Source organism: Oncorhynchus tshawytscha, linkage group LG18 (assembly GCF_018296145.1).
Source record: "Oncorhynchus tshawytscha isolate Ot180627B linkage group LG18, Otsh_v2.0, whole genome shotgun sequence".
NCBI lineage: Eukaryota > Metazoa > Chordata > Actinopteri > Salmoniformes > Salmonidae > Oncorhynchus > Oncorhynchus tshawytscha.
The window spans coordinates 13,718,849-13,735,964 of NC_056446.1; the positions used below are offsets into that span (position 1 = coordinate 13,718,849).

A 17,116-nucleotide genomic window follows, 5' to 3' on the forward strand; every position below is an offset into this window, starting at 1 on the left:
TCGTTTTTTTATTTGAACCTTTATTTAACTACGCAAGTCACAGATTTTTACCTTGTCAGCTCAGGGAGTCGCTCTAGCAACCTTTCGGTTACTGGCCCAACGCTCTAACCAAGGTTACCGTTAGCACATCACTAATCCTGGATAAATAGATCAGTGAGAGAGGTCAGGGGTGAGTTGGAGCTGCTTCTAGGCCAGCGCTAATGACAGGTCTCTCAGAGTGCTACGATCATCAAGATAAGAGCGCTAATGTTTACTCACTTGTCACGCCACTGCGGGGATAACCCTAGATAAAACGCAGCTGTGGTATTCATTTATTGCGTTTAACAACACTTTCACTGTACTTCTACTTTGACCCAGTGATATGTCACCTGTAATAAATGTTCCCTGCTTTTAGTAGACAGATAATGGGTTTTAAAAAAAAGCTAGTTATTTTGAGTGTGACAAAAATATATATATATTTTTTTAAAGATCACCCAGAGAAGAGATCCAAAGGGGGATTTTCTAGGTGTTGTTCAAAGTCAGGCAATAGCCTTACTGACTGACACGGAGCCAACTACTATTATTATTATTCTTGTGGTAGTAGTGTATGTATGCATGTACGTAGATTAAAATGGTTGAGAGTTTGGTATTGTGCCATCTCGTGAGAGGTCTAGAAATAGAGGACCTGAGAGCAGGCTGAGCTCCTGTATCACACACACACACACAAACACCTGATAGCGTTTAGACACAACACATCAGAATGGTTGATGAGGAGGGTAGCTATACAAGTACTGACGTGACGAAGGAGCTGGCCAGCAGTCCCACCAGGCCCACGGCGGCGCCGCCCACAGCTGTCACCCTGCAGCCCAGCAAGTCTGTGAAGACGCTGACGATGGGAGAACAGAAGAAGATCATCCCCATGGAGAGAGAGCCCACCCAAGCTGCAGGACAGAGAGAGATATGAGGGTTAGGCTACGTGTTACATTACAGTATGCGAACAATAACGGCAATATTTAACTGTTCACACAGGCTTTGTTGTTACATGGGAAATGTTGCTGGAGTGTGAGGTGAAGCGATGCACTCCTCTTCTGGCTGCCCCACTAAACAAACATTTTTTTTAAAGTCAGGTTTTACGAATTATGAACAATACATGACAACAAAGAAGAGAGGTGAGTAAGTAAAACCTTCCTCCATATAGGTTCATGTTAAGCTTTTAGGCTTATGTACACATATGCCAGTCAAACGTTTGGCCACACCTACTCATTCAAGGGTTTTTCCTTTACTTTTACTATTTTCTACATTGTAGAACATAACCCATATGGAATCATGAGGTAACCAAAAAAATAACCAATATATTTGAGATTGGAGATTCTCCAAAGTAGCCACCCTTTGCTTTGATGACAGCTTTGCTTGGCATTCTCTCAACCAGCGTCATGAGGTAGTCACCTGGAATGCATTTAAATTAACAGGTGAGCCTTGTTAAAAGTTAATTTGTGGAATTTATTTCCTTCTTAATGCTTTTGAGCCAATCAGTTGTGTTGTGACAAGGTAGTGGTGGTATACAGCAGATAGCCCTGTTTGGTAAAAGACCAAGTCCATATTATGGCAAGAACAGCTCAAATGAGCAGAGAAACGACAGTCCATCCTTATTTTAAGACATGAATGTCAGTCAATACGGAAAATTTCAAGAACTAGTAAAGTTTCTTCAAGTGCAGTTGCAGAAACAATCAGGCACTGTGATGAAACAGGCTCTCATGAGGACCGTCACAGGAAAGGAAGACCCAGAGTTACCTCTGCTGCAGAGGATAAGTTCATTCAAGTTGCCGGCCTCAGAAACTGCAGCTCAAATTAATGCTTCACAGAGTTCAAGTAACATCTCAACATCAACTGTTCAGAGGAGACTGCGTGAATCAGGCATTCATGCTCAAATTGCTACAAAGAAACGACTACTAAAAGACACCAATAAGAAGATACTTTATTGGGCCAAGAAACATAAGCAATGGACATTAGACCAGTGGAAATCTGTCCTTTGGTCTGAGGAGTTGTGTCTTTGTGAGATGCAGAGAAGATTTATGGATGCTCTCTTGCATGTGTGGTTCCCACGGTAAAGCATGGAGGTGGTGTGATGGTGCTTTGTTGGTGACACTGTCTGTGATTTATTTAGAATTCAAGGCACACTTAACCAGCATTGCTACCACAGCATTCTGCAGCAATATGCCATCCCATCTGGTTTGCGCTTATTGGGACTATCATTTGTTTTTCAACAGGACAATGACCCAACACACCTCCAGACTGTGTAAGGGCTATTTGACCAAGAAGGAGAGTGATGGAGTGGTGCATCAGATGACCTGGCCTCCACAATCACCCGACCTCAACCCAATCGAGATGGTTTGGGATGAGTTAGACCATAGAGTGAAGGAAAAGCAGCCAACAAGTGCTCAGCTTATGTAGGAACTCCTTCAAGACTGTTGGAAAAGCATTCCAGGTGAAACTGGTTGAGAGAATGCCAAGAGTGTGCAAAGCTGTCATGAAGACAAAGGGTGGCTACTTTGAAGAATCTAAAATACATTTTTGATTTGTTTAACACTTTTTTGGTTACTTACATGACTCCATATGTGATATTTCATAGTTTTGATATCTTCACTATTATTATACAGTGTAGAAAAGAGTAGTTTTCTGCATTACGCTTCATTCCTGGGTTGATTAGTTAAGTGACTCTTTTTGTCCTCTGAGCATTTATCTAAACAAAAAAAATCCTCTGGTCTAAACCAGAGGATATGTTTGGGCCCCCGAGTGGCACAGCGGTCTAAGGCAATGCATCTCAGTGCTAGAGGTGTCACTACAGACCTTGGTTCGATTTCAGGCTGTATCACACTACTGGCCGTGATTGGGGGTCCCATTGGGCCAGCGTCGTCCGCGTTAGGCCGTCATTGTAAATAAGAATTTGTTCTGAACTGACTTGCCTAGTTAAAGAAAAGGTTAAGAAAATTAAATAAACTGACTGATCCTATGGAATAGACCACGTTAATCTACACACACGACAGTCCTAAAGGAAGAGGATGAGTGACCTTAATATCTGAATCCTAACCAACGTATTAGAGAATACAGTAAACTAGAATTTTCCAGAGGCTTGATGTAAACATGTAGCACCACCCAGACCAGTAGTGAAGAGCACTAGTAGTAGGACAAAGGAGCAGGAAAAGAGAGAGGAAAGAGGAAGCGCTGATCAGGAAAACAGTTGAGTCTTATATCAACACCAAATACACACTACATACCATGTCCTTCTAACAGATACGGAAAAATAACCCTTACAGTTCCTCATGACAAAAAACCACCTAAATACATGTCAGAAGAGAGAACACACTGTGCAAAAACAGGTAGAATCAACGTCGTTTCCACGTCATTTCAAGCCCCCCAAAACAAAATCTGTGATGACATTGAACCAACCTGGAAAACTTTTTGGATTTGCAAAAATCCTAACTTTTCATTTAAATCCAATGACATTGTGATTTTAGTTGACAACTCAATCAAATGTAAATTTAACAACTAGACGTTGAACTGACATCTGTGCCCGGTGTGGAATGTACCTATTCCTCTTGTTTACTGTGCAGGTAAATTACTACAGGGACTAACAGAAGGCAGTCTAATAGAGGTGTGAACAACAGTGCCGCCGGTCGTAGTCGACATATAGACCCATGGAGCTGCTCTGCTTGTCTGATCTCTATCTGGGTCCCCGGCAGGCCTTAGTCTACCACCATGGCCATAACAACCCTGACTCTCGGATCCCTCCTTGGAATAAATAAACACAGCATGGAGCTGAAGAAATATTGTTTCCGGCCTTTATTCTTATCTTAGGAAATAAGCAAACATGAGATTGCTTGTTTTTCCCTCTCCCAAAGGCAGTGGAAGAACACACACACCCCCCCGCAATTTCGTTAATGATTTTTCTGGTTCCTCCTCATTGTTTAAGTAAAAGACAGACCATTTACGGTAAATTGAGCCTGCTTTGAGTGAACTCCAGTGCTAATACCTCTGATTCAAACCCCTAACCCATCATAATCTTAGGGCAACCCAAAAATAATTTTCAGACCTGAATGTCAATCCCTGCCTTAAAGACGGATTCAGCAGTAGTGGGAGGAACAGCGACACTGGCCACCTCACCACTGGTATCCTTTATGTTGCCCGCTGAGGAGCGCCGCGTAACATTGTAAACATAATTCCCATCACAGGTAAAATGGTGTCAGAGGGAGAGAAAAAAAAACGATGTTTGTTGTTGTAATATCGCAAACAGACGTGGCTGTTTCACCATTACTGATTCCAAGTTTAAAGGTCTCGGATTTCTCTTTCCCATTCCACCCAGGGGGGAGAGCCTTGGTCATGCCTCAATTTATACCCCTTTTCCATTTGAGGAATCCCTCCTCTCTGCAGGCGGCCTGCTAGGCTAATTCTATTATTCCATATGGTACAAATAGATCAAACTTGTGATGACAATCCGTCACAGTGCAAAATCACCGGTGTCGATAACGCCATAGATAAGACTAGGCCCCACATCAGTGAACATGAAGAGTATACACAACAAATCATTCCGAGCTATCAAAAACAAGTCTACGTGCTGCTTGTCCTATGTTGCTCTGCGCATGCTCACTGCTCGTTGTTTGTCTGTATTGTTATTGTTTTTAATAACCTGCCCAGGGACTGTGGTTTAAAATTAGCCGGCTGGTTAAAACCGTCACTTTTACTGAAACGTTGATTATAATGCGCACTGTCCCTGTAAAAATGTAAATACACTTGAACTCAAATCAAATGATATTGTCCTAAGCATGGAGGGTAACTACCAGCAGATGTGGCAGTCTACAGTTATAACGGAGGAACAGATAACTCTTAACATTGTCAAAAATACTCTAAAACCTTGCATGTGCCAGTTTTCCTGCAAGGTTGGTATTTATAAAATGTTGAACTTGACCGGAAAGTGTGTGCATCTCCACGCAAATCTCAAATCTACCATTTATCAAAATCGCTCATTCAACAGCCAAGCATGAGCGAAAGTAAAATAGGCCAGTAGCCTTGACAGGAAGCGTAGGCTACAGTATTGCTGAAGGAGCGCGCGGCACCATAGCCTGGACTATTTCATTTCAGAGCCTATACCAAGGCAGATAGAAACACAATCATGTTCTGATGAACAAAATATTTAAAAATCAGTATAGAAGTGTGGGCTGTGGCGTTTACTCTTAAGTTGTTTGATAGGCCAATCGATCTTGCAGAACGCGGGGCCAGTGTAGGCACTCGCTAGGCGGCATGCATTTTGTCATTTGGAAAAGTCACTGCAACACTCCGCCTCGACAGAAATGTGATCAGATTTGCCATTGCGCCTTCTTTTAGGAACTATCATGGCCCAGTTACATCTCTAAATCATACAGAAAATGAGCACGTTTGTGTTACCATAAAAACGTGAATGGAGGGCGGTTTCCCAGGCGGGTTTGCAGTGCTTGTTCACGACCGCACAAATATAATATGGCTCTGATTTATGTTGAGTGCGACAATTAAATCCCAATCATTTGTGGCGCACGCAAATCCTAGAATCTCCATGTAGGCCCGAATTTAGTAATACATGTACTCACCGGTTGATAAATGAGGCCACCGGCTAGTAAACAGAGTTAGTGCTAGAGCCAACCCTAGGGATGGAAACATGAGGCCAGGACATTGGTTCTGTCACATTTACTGACTCAAAAGACTCAGTAGTGGGGTTAATAATCGTTCAGTTTGTGATAAAAGCAATATTTGCAGGATGTGCATAAAGATGACGTCATTGTTTTAGCACTATCCACAGAGTTTATAAACTACAGAGCGCAACATTTTTCAATGCACCAATAAATCAGCACAATCTTTTTCAGTTTGCTGTCGTCTTGAAACAAACATTGGGATCATGTATGCTCTGCTAACGCCGATACAAAAAAAAAGTAATCTCCGCTATTGGATCTACCCCTCTGCCAAATGTTCATCTGGAAATGTAATCTTAGAGTGACCAGAGTTGCATGGGTACCTTGAGTGGGTTTATTGCAGAGACTTACATACTAAAAGTAGGTAGGAACATTCACTACTTTAAGCTGCATTACATAGCATAGCCTGTTTGGCTACTAGGCTATTATTACATCACTCAGTCCGAGCTCCCTGCCTTCCAGGACCTCAATATCAGGCAGTGTGAGAGGAAGGCCCGGAAAATCATTAAAAATAACAAATTTAAAAACACCAACCACCCAAACTATAGACTTCTCACAGCAAGTCTGACACCACAAGGCTCCTGAACAGCTTCTACCCCCATGCCATAAGACTGCTGAATTGCTAACTAAATAGCTCCACGGACTGAGTTGACCTTTGTATTTTATTCTTGCACTGTCTCTATGCACACTCACAGGGCCCCAACACACTGAGACTCTAACACAAAACACTCACTCCAGTATCTGCTCACACACACACATATTTACACTGGCTCTACACACACCCACTCATGTGTAATCATCATATACGCTACTGAACCAAAATGGCGCCGAAGACCATGGCTCACGTTTTACAATCTCCCAACCAAATTGTGCAGTTTTTTTTGCAGAACTTGGTGTACATAATGTTGCTGCTACCGTCTGTTATGACCGAAAATAACTTCTGGATATCAGAAAAGCGATTACTCAATCGCAGACTGGAAGAAACCTTTTCCTTTAACAAGTCTGACGAGAAGGATATCCTGCTTTCACCGGGAAACAGGCCCAGATCCACGCCTTTTGCGTGAAGAAAAGACGCCAGAAAAGAATCTGAGTATCCGGAGGTGAGTGAGTGAACTCCCACTGCCTTCCATTATTCTTGCTAATGGTTAGAAAATAAAATTGATGACCTAATATTAAGATTATCCTACCAACGGGACATTAAAAACAGCAACATCTTATGTTTCACCGAGACATGGCTGAACGAAGAAACGGACAATATAGAGCTGGCGGGATTTTCCACCCACCGGCAGTGGGGGTGTGTGTCTTTTGCGAAATGTCTAATATTAAAGAAGTCTCGAGGTATTGTTCTCCTGAAGTACCCTTCCGATAAGCTGTCGACCGCACTCTATTATTCGTAGCTGTCCATTTTACCACCACAAACCGAAGCTGGCACTAAGACCGCTCTCAACCAACGCTATAAAGACATAAGCAAAGAAGAAAATGCTCACCTAGAAGCGGCGCTCCTAGTGGCCGGGGACTTTAATGCAGGCAAACTTAAATCAGTTTTACCAAATTGTGCAACCAGGCAAATTGTGCAACCAGGGAAAAAAAAAAAAATCCTAGACCACCTTTAACCCACACACAGAGATGCAAACAAAGCTCTCCCCCGCCCTCCATTTGGCAAATCTGACCATAATTATATATTCCTGATTCCTGCTTACAAGCAAAAACTAAAGCAGGAAGTACCAGTGACTTGCTCAATACGGAAGTGGTCAGATGATGCGGATGCTACACCACAGGACTGTTTTGCTAGCACAGACTGGAATATGTTCCGAGATTCATCCAAAAGCATTGAGGAATACACCACCTCAGTCATCGGCTTCATCAATAAGTGCATCGATGACGTCGTCCCCACAGTGACTGTATGTACATATCCCAACCAGAAGCCATGGATTACAGGCAACATCCGCATCGCTCTAAAGGCAAGAGCTGCCGCTTTTAAGGTGCGGAAGACTAATCCGGACACTTATAAGAAATCCTGCTATGTTCTCAGACGAACCATCAAACAAGCGAAGCGTCAATACAGGATTAAGATTGAATCCTACTACACCGGCACTGACGCTTGTCGGATGTGGCAGGGCTTGAAAACTATTACAGACTACAAAGGGAAACACAGACGTGTGTTGACCAGTGACACGAGCCTACCAGACGAGCTAAATGCCTTTTATGCTTGTTGAGGCAAGCAACACTGAAGCATGCACGAGAGCACCAGCTGTTCTGGATGACTGTGTGATAACGCTCAGTAGCCGATGTGAACAAAACCTTTAAACAGGTCAACATTCACAAAGCCGCTGGGCCAGACGGATTACCAGGACGTATACTCAAAGCATGTGCAGACTAACTGTCAATTGTCTTCACTGACATTTTCAACTTCTCCCTGACCGAGTCTGTAATACCTACATGTTTCAAGCAGACCACCATAGTCCCTGTGCCCAAGGAAGTGAAGGTAACCTGCCTAAATGATTACCGCCCCGTGGCACTCACGTCGGTAGCCATGAAGTGCTTTGAAAGGCTGGACATGGCTCACATCAACAGCATCCCCCCAGACACCTTAGACCCACTCCAATTCGCATACAACAGGTGACACCATTTCAAAATCACACTCCACACTGCCCTTTCTCACCTGGACAAAAAGGAACACCTATGTGAGAATGCTGTTCATTGACTACAGCTCAGAGTTCAACACCATAGTGCCCACGAAGCTCATCACTAAGCTAAGGACTCTGGGACTAAACACCTCCCTCTGCAACTGGATCCTGGACTTCCTGATGGGCCGCCCCCAGGTGGTAAGAGAAGACAACAACACATCTGCCACGCTGATCCTTAACACTTGGGCCCCACAGGGGTGTGTACTTAGTCCCCTACTGTATTCCCTGTTCACCCATGACTGCAGTGTGAAACACGACTACAACACCATCATTAAGTTTGCTGACAACACAACAGTGGTAGACCTGATCACCGATAACAATGAGACGGCCTATAGGGAGGAGGTCAGAACTGGCAGTGTGGTGCCAGGACAAAAACCTCTCCCTCAATGTGAGCAAGATAAAGGAGCTGATCGTGGACTACAGGAAATGGCAGGCCGAACAGGCCCCCATTAACATCGACGGGGCTGTAGTAGAGCGGGTCGAGAGCTTCAAGTTCCTTGGTGTCCACATCAACAAATTATCATGGCCCAAACATACCAAGATAGTTGTGAAGAGGGCACGACAAAACCTATTCCCCATCAGGAGACTGAAAAGATTGAGTGGGTCCTCAGATCCTCAAAAGGTTCTACAGGTGCACCATCGAGAGCATCCTGACCGGTTGCATCACCACCTGGTATGGCAACTGCTCGGCATCTGACCGTAAGGCACTCCAGAGGGTAGTGCGAACAGCCCAGTACATCACTGGGCCAAGCTTCCTGCCATCCAGGACCTATACCATAGGCAGTTTCAGAATAAAGCCCATCAAATTGTCAGACTCCAGTCATCTAAGTTAGACTATTTTCTCTGCTACCGCACGGCAAGCGGTACCAGAGCGCCAAGTCTAGTACCAAAAGGCTACTCAACAGCTTCTACGTCCAAGCCATTAGACTGCTGAACAATTCAGAAAAATCACCACCGGACAATTTACATTGACCCCCCAACTAAATGTACAGATTACACCAATTAGCCTGTACCCCTGCACACTGACTCGGTATCAGTGCCCCCTGTATATAGCCTCGTTATTCTTGTTACTTTTTATTATTACTTTTTATTTTACCCTACTTGGTAAATATTCTTCTTGAACTGCACTGTTGGTTAAGGGTTTGTAAGTAAGCATTTCACAGTAAAGTCAACCCTTGTTGTATTCAACGCATGTGGCAAATAAAGTTTGATAGGATTTGCAGCTGCTACACTGTCATATATCCTGATGCCTAGTCACCTTACCCCATATACAGAGCTACCTATATCAATCCAGTATCCCTGCACATTGTAAATATGGTACTGGAATGGACCCTGTATATAGTATTCTTACTTAATCATGTTCTTCATATATCGTTTTTTTTTTGTTCTACCTTGTTATTTTTAGTATTACATTGTTATTGATTACTGCATTGTTGGGGATAGAGCTTGCAACAAAAGCTGTCACACTGCATAGAAAATTGAACACTATTGCTTAATATCCTGGAATCCCCTCTAGTTGTTTATATTCAATGTGGAAGTAAACATCCTGATTAAAATGGAAAAACACTGACGTAGGCAAGGTGCAGTCAAAAAACAGGTTAAGGGCCACATTCAAAGGGAAGTACTGAGGTCCCAACTGAACAAACTCCTAGACATTCTATGGACGTTCTAAGACTCAGTCTCACATTTTCTCAGACATCGTACCACTTTAGCCTACATTCTGTAATACATGGACCGAACGGAACAAAAACTAAGAATGTCACAAAAGACAACAGGAAATTGCTGTCCCGTTTTCATCTGTGGGCTTTCCCCATTTAAAAAGCATTTACACTTCAGACGAAGGGAAGAATTCCAAATTGAAAATGTAATCTCAGGATGATGCTCTCTTTTCCAGGTGACATCCTGCTAGAGCCGGAGGCCCCAACCATGCAGTCACTGACAGACAGACAGACACTGGTCAGAGCTGGTCTAAGTCTCTGTTCACTTCCTAGCCCCCCCCCACCTGCTGTGCTCAGAGACTGTGGATGGTGAACCCAGTGAACCCAGCAGCAACCAGACCAGACCTACCTTACCCCACGCCAAGAAACAATCCCATCACACTCAGTTACCCTGGGCTTGCATCTCCCTCTTGCAAGTCCGCACTGTGCAGCTAAGGAGGGCACATTGGACTTTTCAGTGGAGGTCAATGATCACTCTTGCTCAAAGACATTTACAGCATCAAAAACAATTTCCATGTGATTATTATGCAATTTATTTAATGACTCTGAGTAGCATTTCTGAGCAGCAATTTTTTTAATAGATTTTGCTAGTATGGCAGTTATTCTGCTTACACAAGTGCTGTTATTCACTGACTGAGCCCAGGATGAAAACAGGACGAAATGTGTGTCCTTTTCACATGGCGAGTCTGTCCGTCTGTCCACCCTCTAGGCTCTTGCCTGGCAGTAAGCAGCAACATTAAGAGTAGCTAGCTGCACACAGTCTCTTAACAGGGTGCCAAACGGTTCTAGTTAATGGAAGAGAGTGGCTAGGACCTGAATTGAGCAAATACACTAAAAAACATCACATTTTAGACCATTAGCTGAGGGTTTGGCTACTTATTAACCGAAGTCAACGGAAAGTAACTACTAAATGGCAAAGCAGAGAATCCAATATCGCCACAGATGAATTCTCTTGATTCGTCAAACAAAAAGCCACTCATAATATATTCTAGGCCTAGCAACATGGAAACTAGCAAGGTAGCCATGGCATGAGCTCTCTTTTCAGTACAGGCTTCCCCTGACACTAAACAGCCTAGAGCTGGAGAAGAGACCTCAACCACACCTATAGGACTCTATTCTCAGCACTTACGACCTAGAGATCCTTTACTCCTAACCGTATGAGTAAGAATAAAAGCTATGCATGAAGCCCCATAATAGTCCCACTTAGTTGACATATTTCGGACACCCTCATGGAGCGGTCCTAACCAGTTACCAGCAGGTGTCTTGATAACAGAAAAACGCAGCGAGTCAGTGGTTCCTGCCACACATGCAATTGCATTGGAGTTGTTCAAATAATGTTTTGATATTTCTTCATGATCAAAACATGAATAATCTAGGACTTACATGTAACAGTGTCTCTTGCCATTTTGACAACGATATGCCTGAATACTTTTAACCACTAGGCTGATAAACCCATTTTGTTTCTTTGATTGTGTTAGATGAAAGTGATACCTTTCAAACGGTGTACAGTATTGCAATAAAGGCAAGTGACTTGATGCCTACTGTGCCAAAGTGATTTGGAGTTGTTAAACGGGAGTGACATGTGTTGATATGTAATATGATCAAAATTAGACTTAACAAGCATCAGAATTGGTTAAAAAGAAATACAAAAAGCCGCATGCCAACATATTAGGCCATAATTAAGAGTAGGCAAAGTGATCATGTCAGGCAAAAATGATAAACGTTTTACCAGGGATGGACTGGCCATTGGGAAATTCTGCCAAATGCCAGATGGGATGACAATGGACCGGCCCAATGGGCCTGTCTAAATTGGGAGATTTGCGGAAAATGATCACCATTTCCCTCGAGGCAATAAATGAGCTGGTATGATAGCAATGCCAGGGCCGATTTCTGGTCCCAGTCCGTCCCTGACCGTTGCAACATTTGATGTACAGTCACATTCACCGTGGTTGTCTGAAGCGTGCTATGGACGAGAGGTCACAGATTGCTGCAAATGATGGGGAATAACCCATGTCAATGAGCGTCGTCACCAACTTTCCTTTGCAGTATCTCAAACTGTCGTGATTACGAGCCGAGAAACTTTTAGGAGTTTATTTTACTCCTGGCTCAGATTTTGTCAGGGCATTGTCTTAACAACATTCTAAAACCTACTCTGAGCTGGGATTTTTGTTGATGTCTTGAAACAGGTTTTAAAAGACATGTCTGAGATGCTTTGTGGACACAGGCTCGTGGTTCAAATATTATTTAAAATATCTCAATTGCATTCACAAAACATTCAAAGTATGTATTGAGATATATTTTGATTTGAAAAGACAAGTAGTTGAATATTTTAATGCGTTTGGAAATACTCAAATACACAAATTATTTTAAATACCAGATACTCAAATACACGGATTTGAACACAGGTCCGTAACACACACACACTGACAACAAGTATAGTGTGCCATCCTACCTACACTGAGAGGAAAGCTTAGCTCACTTACAGTTGAAATCGGAAGTTTACATACACATCAGAATAATAGTAAAGAGAATGATTTATTTCAGCTTTTATTTATTTTATCACATTCCCAGTGGGTCAGAAGTTTACATAAACTCAATTAGAATTTGGTAGCATTGCCTTTAAATTGTTTAACTTGGGTCAAACATTTCAGGTAGTCTTCCACAAGCTTCCCACAATAAGTTGGGTGAATTTTGTCCCATTCCTCCTGACAGAGCTGGTGTAACTGAGTCAGGTTTGTAGAACTCCTTGCTCACACACACTTTTTCTGAGGTCAGGGCTTCCAAGACCTTGACTTTGTTGTCCTTAAGCCATTTTGCCACACTTTTGTAAGTATGCTTGGGGTCAATGTCCATTTGGAAGACCCATTTGCGACCAAGCTTGAACTTCCTGACTGATGTCTTGAGATGTTCCTTCAATATATCCCCGTAATTTTCCTTTCTCATTGAGCCATCTATTTTGTGAAGTGCACCAGTCCCTCGTGCAGCAAAGCACCCCCACAACATGATGCTACCACCACCGTGCTTCACAGTTGGGATGGTGTTCTTCGGCTTGCAAGCCTCCCCCTTTTCCCTCCAAACATAACGATAGTCATTATGGCCAGACAGTTCTATTTTTGTTTCATCAGACCAGAGGACATTTCTCCAAAAGGTACGATCTTTGTCCCCATGTGCAGTTTCAAACCGTAGTCTGGCTTTATTATGTTGATATATGACTCGTTTTACTGTGGCCAAAAAATATACTTTTGTACCCGTTTCCTCCAGCATTTTCACAAGGTCCTTTGCTGTTGTTCTGGGATTGATTTGCACTTTTCGCACCAAAGTACGTTAATCTCTAAGAGACAGAACACGTCTCCTTCCTGAGCAGTATGATGGCTGCGTGGTCCCATGGTGTTTATACTTGCGTACTATTGTTTGTACAGATGAACGTGGTACCTTCAGGCATTTGGATATTGCTCCCAAGGATGAACTAGACTTGTAGAGGTCTACAATTTCTTTTCATGAGGTCTTGGCCTATTTCTATTTTCCCATGATACCAAGCAAAGAGGCACCGATTTTGAAGGTAGGTCTTGAAATACATCTACAGCTACACCTCCAATTGACTCAATAATGTCAATTAGCCTATCAGAAGCTTTAAGCATAATTTTCAGGAATTTTCCGAGCTGTTTAGAGGCACAGTCAACTCAGTGCATGTAAACTTCTGACCCACTGGAATTGTGATAGTGAATTATAAGTGAAATAATCTGTCTGTAAACAAATTGTTGGGAAAATGACTTGTGTCATGCACACAGTTGATGTCCCAACCGACTTGCCAAAACTACAGCTTGTTAACTTGAAATATGTGGAGTGGTTGAAAAACGATTTAATGATTCCAAACTAAGTGTATGTATTGTTTATTTTATTTTACCAGGTAAGTTGACTGAGAACACATTCTCCTTTACAGCAACGACCTGGGGAATAGTTACAGGGGAGAGGAGGGGGATGAACAAGCCAATTGTAAACTGGGGATTATTAGGTGACCGTGATGGTTTGAGGGCCAGATTGGGAATTTAGCCAGGACACCAGGGTTAACACCCCTACTCTTACGACAAGTGCCATGGGATCTTTAATGACCTCAGAGAGTCAGGACACCCGTTTAACGTCCCATCCGAAAGATGGCACCCGACACAGGGCAGTGTCGCCAATCACTGCCCTGGGGCATTGGGATATTTTTTTAGACCAGAGGAAAGAATGCCTCCTACTAGCGCTCCAACACCACTTCCAGCAGCACCTGGTCTCCCATCCAGGGACTGACGAGGACCAGCTTCAGAAGCAAACGGTGCTCAACGGTGCTCAAACTGCTTGCAAGTCGTGTGCAAACACGTGACGAAATGGCTTAAGGCAGAAGCACCAATGATATGCTGTAAATCCGCCATACATCCAATGCCTCAATGGAAGGAAGACATACAGATCTGAAGCTATATAAAAAGACACACCATCCCCAAGACTGGTCTCCCATGCAGTATGACTTGTACTCCCACTCACCTGATATAAAGTGTAACCTAGCACAGAGTGATCGGGGGTTAGAGGGTGAAGGGGTAACAGTAAATCGGTCTTCATGTGCAGCTCAGCTCAGAGCCATTATATGTCTAGGTCTGTGGACGTTGAAATCAATCCCCCCCCATCTGTGGATGACTGGATATTGAAATCAACGCCAGGGCGGACGGACCAAATTTCAACATCTATGGACTTCAGTGTCAGGTGGCGCTCACTGGGCAACAGAATTGGCTGGTTTCTACTTTCCCTAGAAAGATTACAATACCCCAGAAGTAGGTTGTGACGTAGCCCACAACTGCCTAAAACGCACCCTCAATTACACTTCAGCTTTGTCGACACAAAAAATAAGACCCAAATCTTTTTGTTCATGTTATTACAACTACACAGGGGTTCGGGAGCATGGTCAGAGAAGTAGGCTAACTCCTATGAGGAGCTGCTTGGCTTGGCTGCCCCAAGTAACTCTAGCCGACCCGTCGGTCCTGACCATGGCCTCTGTCCCTGCTCCTGGGTTTGATCTGGGGAGGCTAAGCTGCTTGATGTTGACAAACTGGCCCAGGTCCAGACCCGTCCTGCAGGGCTCACACATCCCCAGCCCAGCCCATGCTGCAGCCCAGACATCTCAGGATAAGCCCCAGTCAGGGCTCCATCGGGGGGGGCCCATTTAGACCCATTCACCTCCGACTCGAAGGGGGACGAACTCAGATTGTGTACTGTAACTGTAGAATGACTAAGCTCGTCACTGTACAGTATCTGTATAACATAAGGCCTCTGGTGTCACAGAGAGACAAAGAGTAGACTGAGGCTAACTGACTGGAGCAGAGATGTATCCAAGAGAGGAGAGTATACTAGAGTAGGGGTTAATGGGTTTAACACACCAGGCTCCATATGTTGAGCATGTTATTGAACATAGCAGGCCAGGCCCTGACGTTAAATGTGCCCCAAGGGGAGAGTAACGGCCACAATCCTGAACAACTGCTGTAGTTGTTTAAAACCCCTCTCCCTTTACGTTCAGCCCACAAAAGAGTATTTACTGCTCTAAGACAGACATCATGGAAAGACATTACACATATATCTCTTCAAGTCATGTCAGAATCTTAAGGGGGGGAAAAAAAAATCAATGATTCAGTCCAGAAAAAAAAAAAGTCTGTAGTTTCTCTCAGATTCATTATTATAATGACCACGAACCAATAGTATTAAAGCAGTCAAAATCTGTGCCGTTGTTGCCAAGGAAACAGGGCTCTTTGGGTTTGACAATGACCAGAGACAAGTCATCCCCAGTCCCCACAGACAAGCACGGTCTGAGAGAGAACTATCGGAGAGATGTCATTACAGAACTAAACTGATCAGCCCATTTTAGCTCACAGGAAGCCACTCTCCATTTGGAGGAGGGCCAATATTGTCCAGCTCGGTCTGAGCACCTTGGTGTTACACTGACAAATGTTATAACACCCGGCATAGGCTGCCAGCGGCTCCATTCTCTCCTGTCTGGTGCTTCATTGGCACTGCCTCCTACCCACACCCACCTCCAGGCCAGACCAGCCCAGCAGTAATAAGAAAAGCCCTAATCATGACATTACCAGAGCTCCTAGCAATTACACCAATAATTAGAGCGGTTGGTTGGTTAATCCTCCAGCTCCCATGGAGGGCCAAAGTCCACTACTCCAGTCCACACCTGGGCCTCACTGTACACTACACAATCACAGACCTGGGTTCAAATACTATTTTAAAATCACTTCATTATGGAGGTCTCGATAGAGCTTGCCCGGTGCAATGGAACCAATAGCATAGTTACAAAAGGGCAAACCGTGTCCATCAGGCACTGCAGGAAGACTAAAGCAAAAGCTAAAAGTATTTGAATGATTATCGATATTATTTGGACCCAGGTCTGCTCTACACACTACACTGCACTTGCCTCGCTCATTCCCTCTCCTCACTCCTTCCCTGCTGGAAGGCATTACATTTGCCTGCTCTATAAGGGTGTTCAGAGCAGAGGGACTCAGTGTTCTGCACATGGTCAAGCTTCTGATGACTCCTGCTGTACCCGTTTCCAAAGTACTACTGTAGGTGCTCGGTCACTAAAGGTCATTCGCTGGGGTCCCTTTTCCGGCCCCTCAGGCTATGGGCTGACGTCGACTATCATGATCAGGAAGCCAAGAAAAAAACGGTGCTCATGCAGCCACTGTGTGCTGCTTCGCTTTCCGCCAGTGTGTTGACCTTTCCGCCAGTGTGTTGACCTTTCCGCCAGTGTGTTGACCAGTGTGTTGACCTACTACCTATGTGAGAATGCTGTTCATCGACTACAGCTCGGCATTCAAACACCATAGTACCCTCCAAGCTCGTCATCAAGCTCGAGACCCTGGGTCTCGACCCCGCCCTGTGCAACTGGGTACTGGACTTCCTGACGGGCCGCCCCCAGGTGGTGAGGGTAGGCAACAACATCTCCTCCCCGCTGATCCTCAACACTGGGGCCCCACAAGGGTGC

General features: G+C 44.0%; 1 protein-coding gene and 1 long non-coding RNA gene across 5 annotated transcripts in view; one reads left to right on the forward strand and one right to left on the reverse strand.

Moving 5' to 3' along the window:
- slc16a10 (solute carrier family 16 member 10) overlaps positions 1-17,116 on the reverse strand; it is a 56,736-nt gene that overhangs the window by 18,628 nt on the left and 20,992 nt on the right. The window contains exons 1-2 of one of the 3 annotated variants that reach the window (XM_024377867.2): positions 4,070-4,595; positions 776-920 (exon numbers count right to left, since the gene is read on the reverse strand). In XM_024377867.2, coding sequence (XP_024233635.1) covers positions 776-900 — 125 coding nt within the window. In that variant the 5' untranslated portion in view covers positions 901-920; positions 4,070-4,595. Of the gene's footprint in view, positions 1-775; positions 921-1,021; positions 1,208-4,069; positions 4,596-17,116 lie in introns of those variants that run through there. The other 2 variants (XM_024377868.2, XM_024377865.2) reach the window with 2 other exon arrangements.
- Positions 630-11,636, forward strand: LOC112217534. Of its 2 annotated transcripts, none has more exons than XR_002948478.2 (2): positions 630-1,148; positions 10,278-11,636. It is a non-coding gene; the product is annotated as an uncharacterized LOC112217534 (long non-coding RNA). The 2 variants fall into 2 exon arrangements; XR_002948477.2 differs by lacking the exon at positions 630-1,148 and adding an exon at positions 6,202-6,796.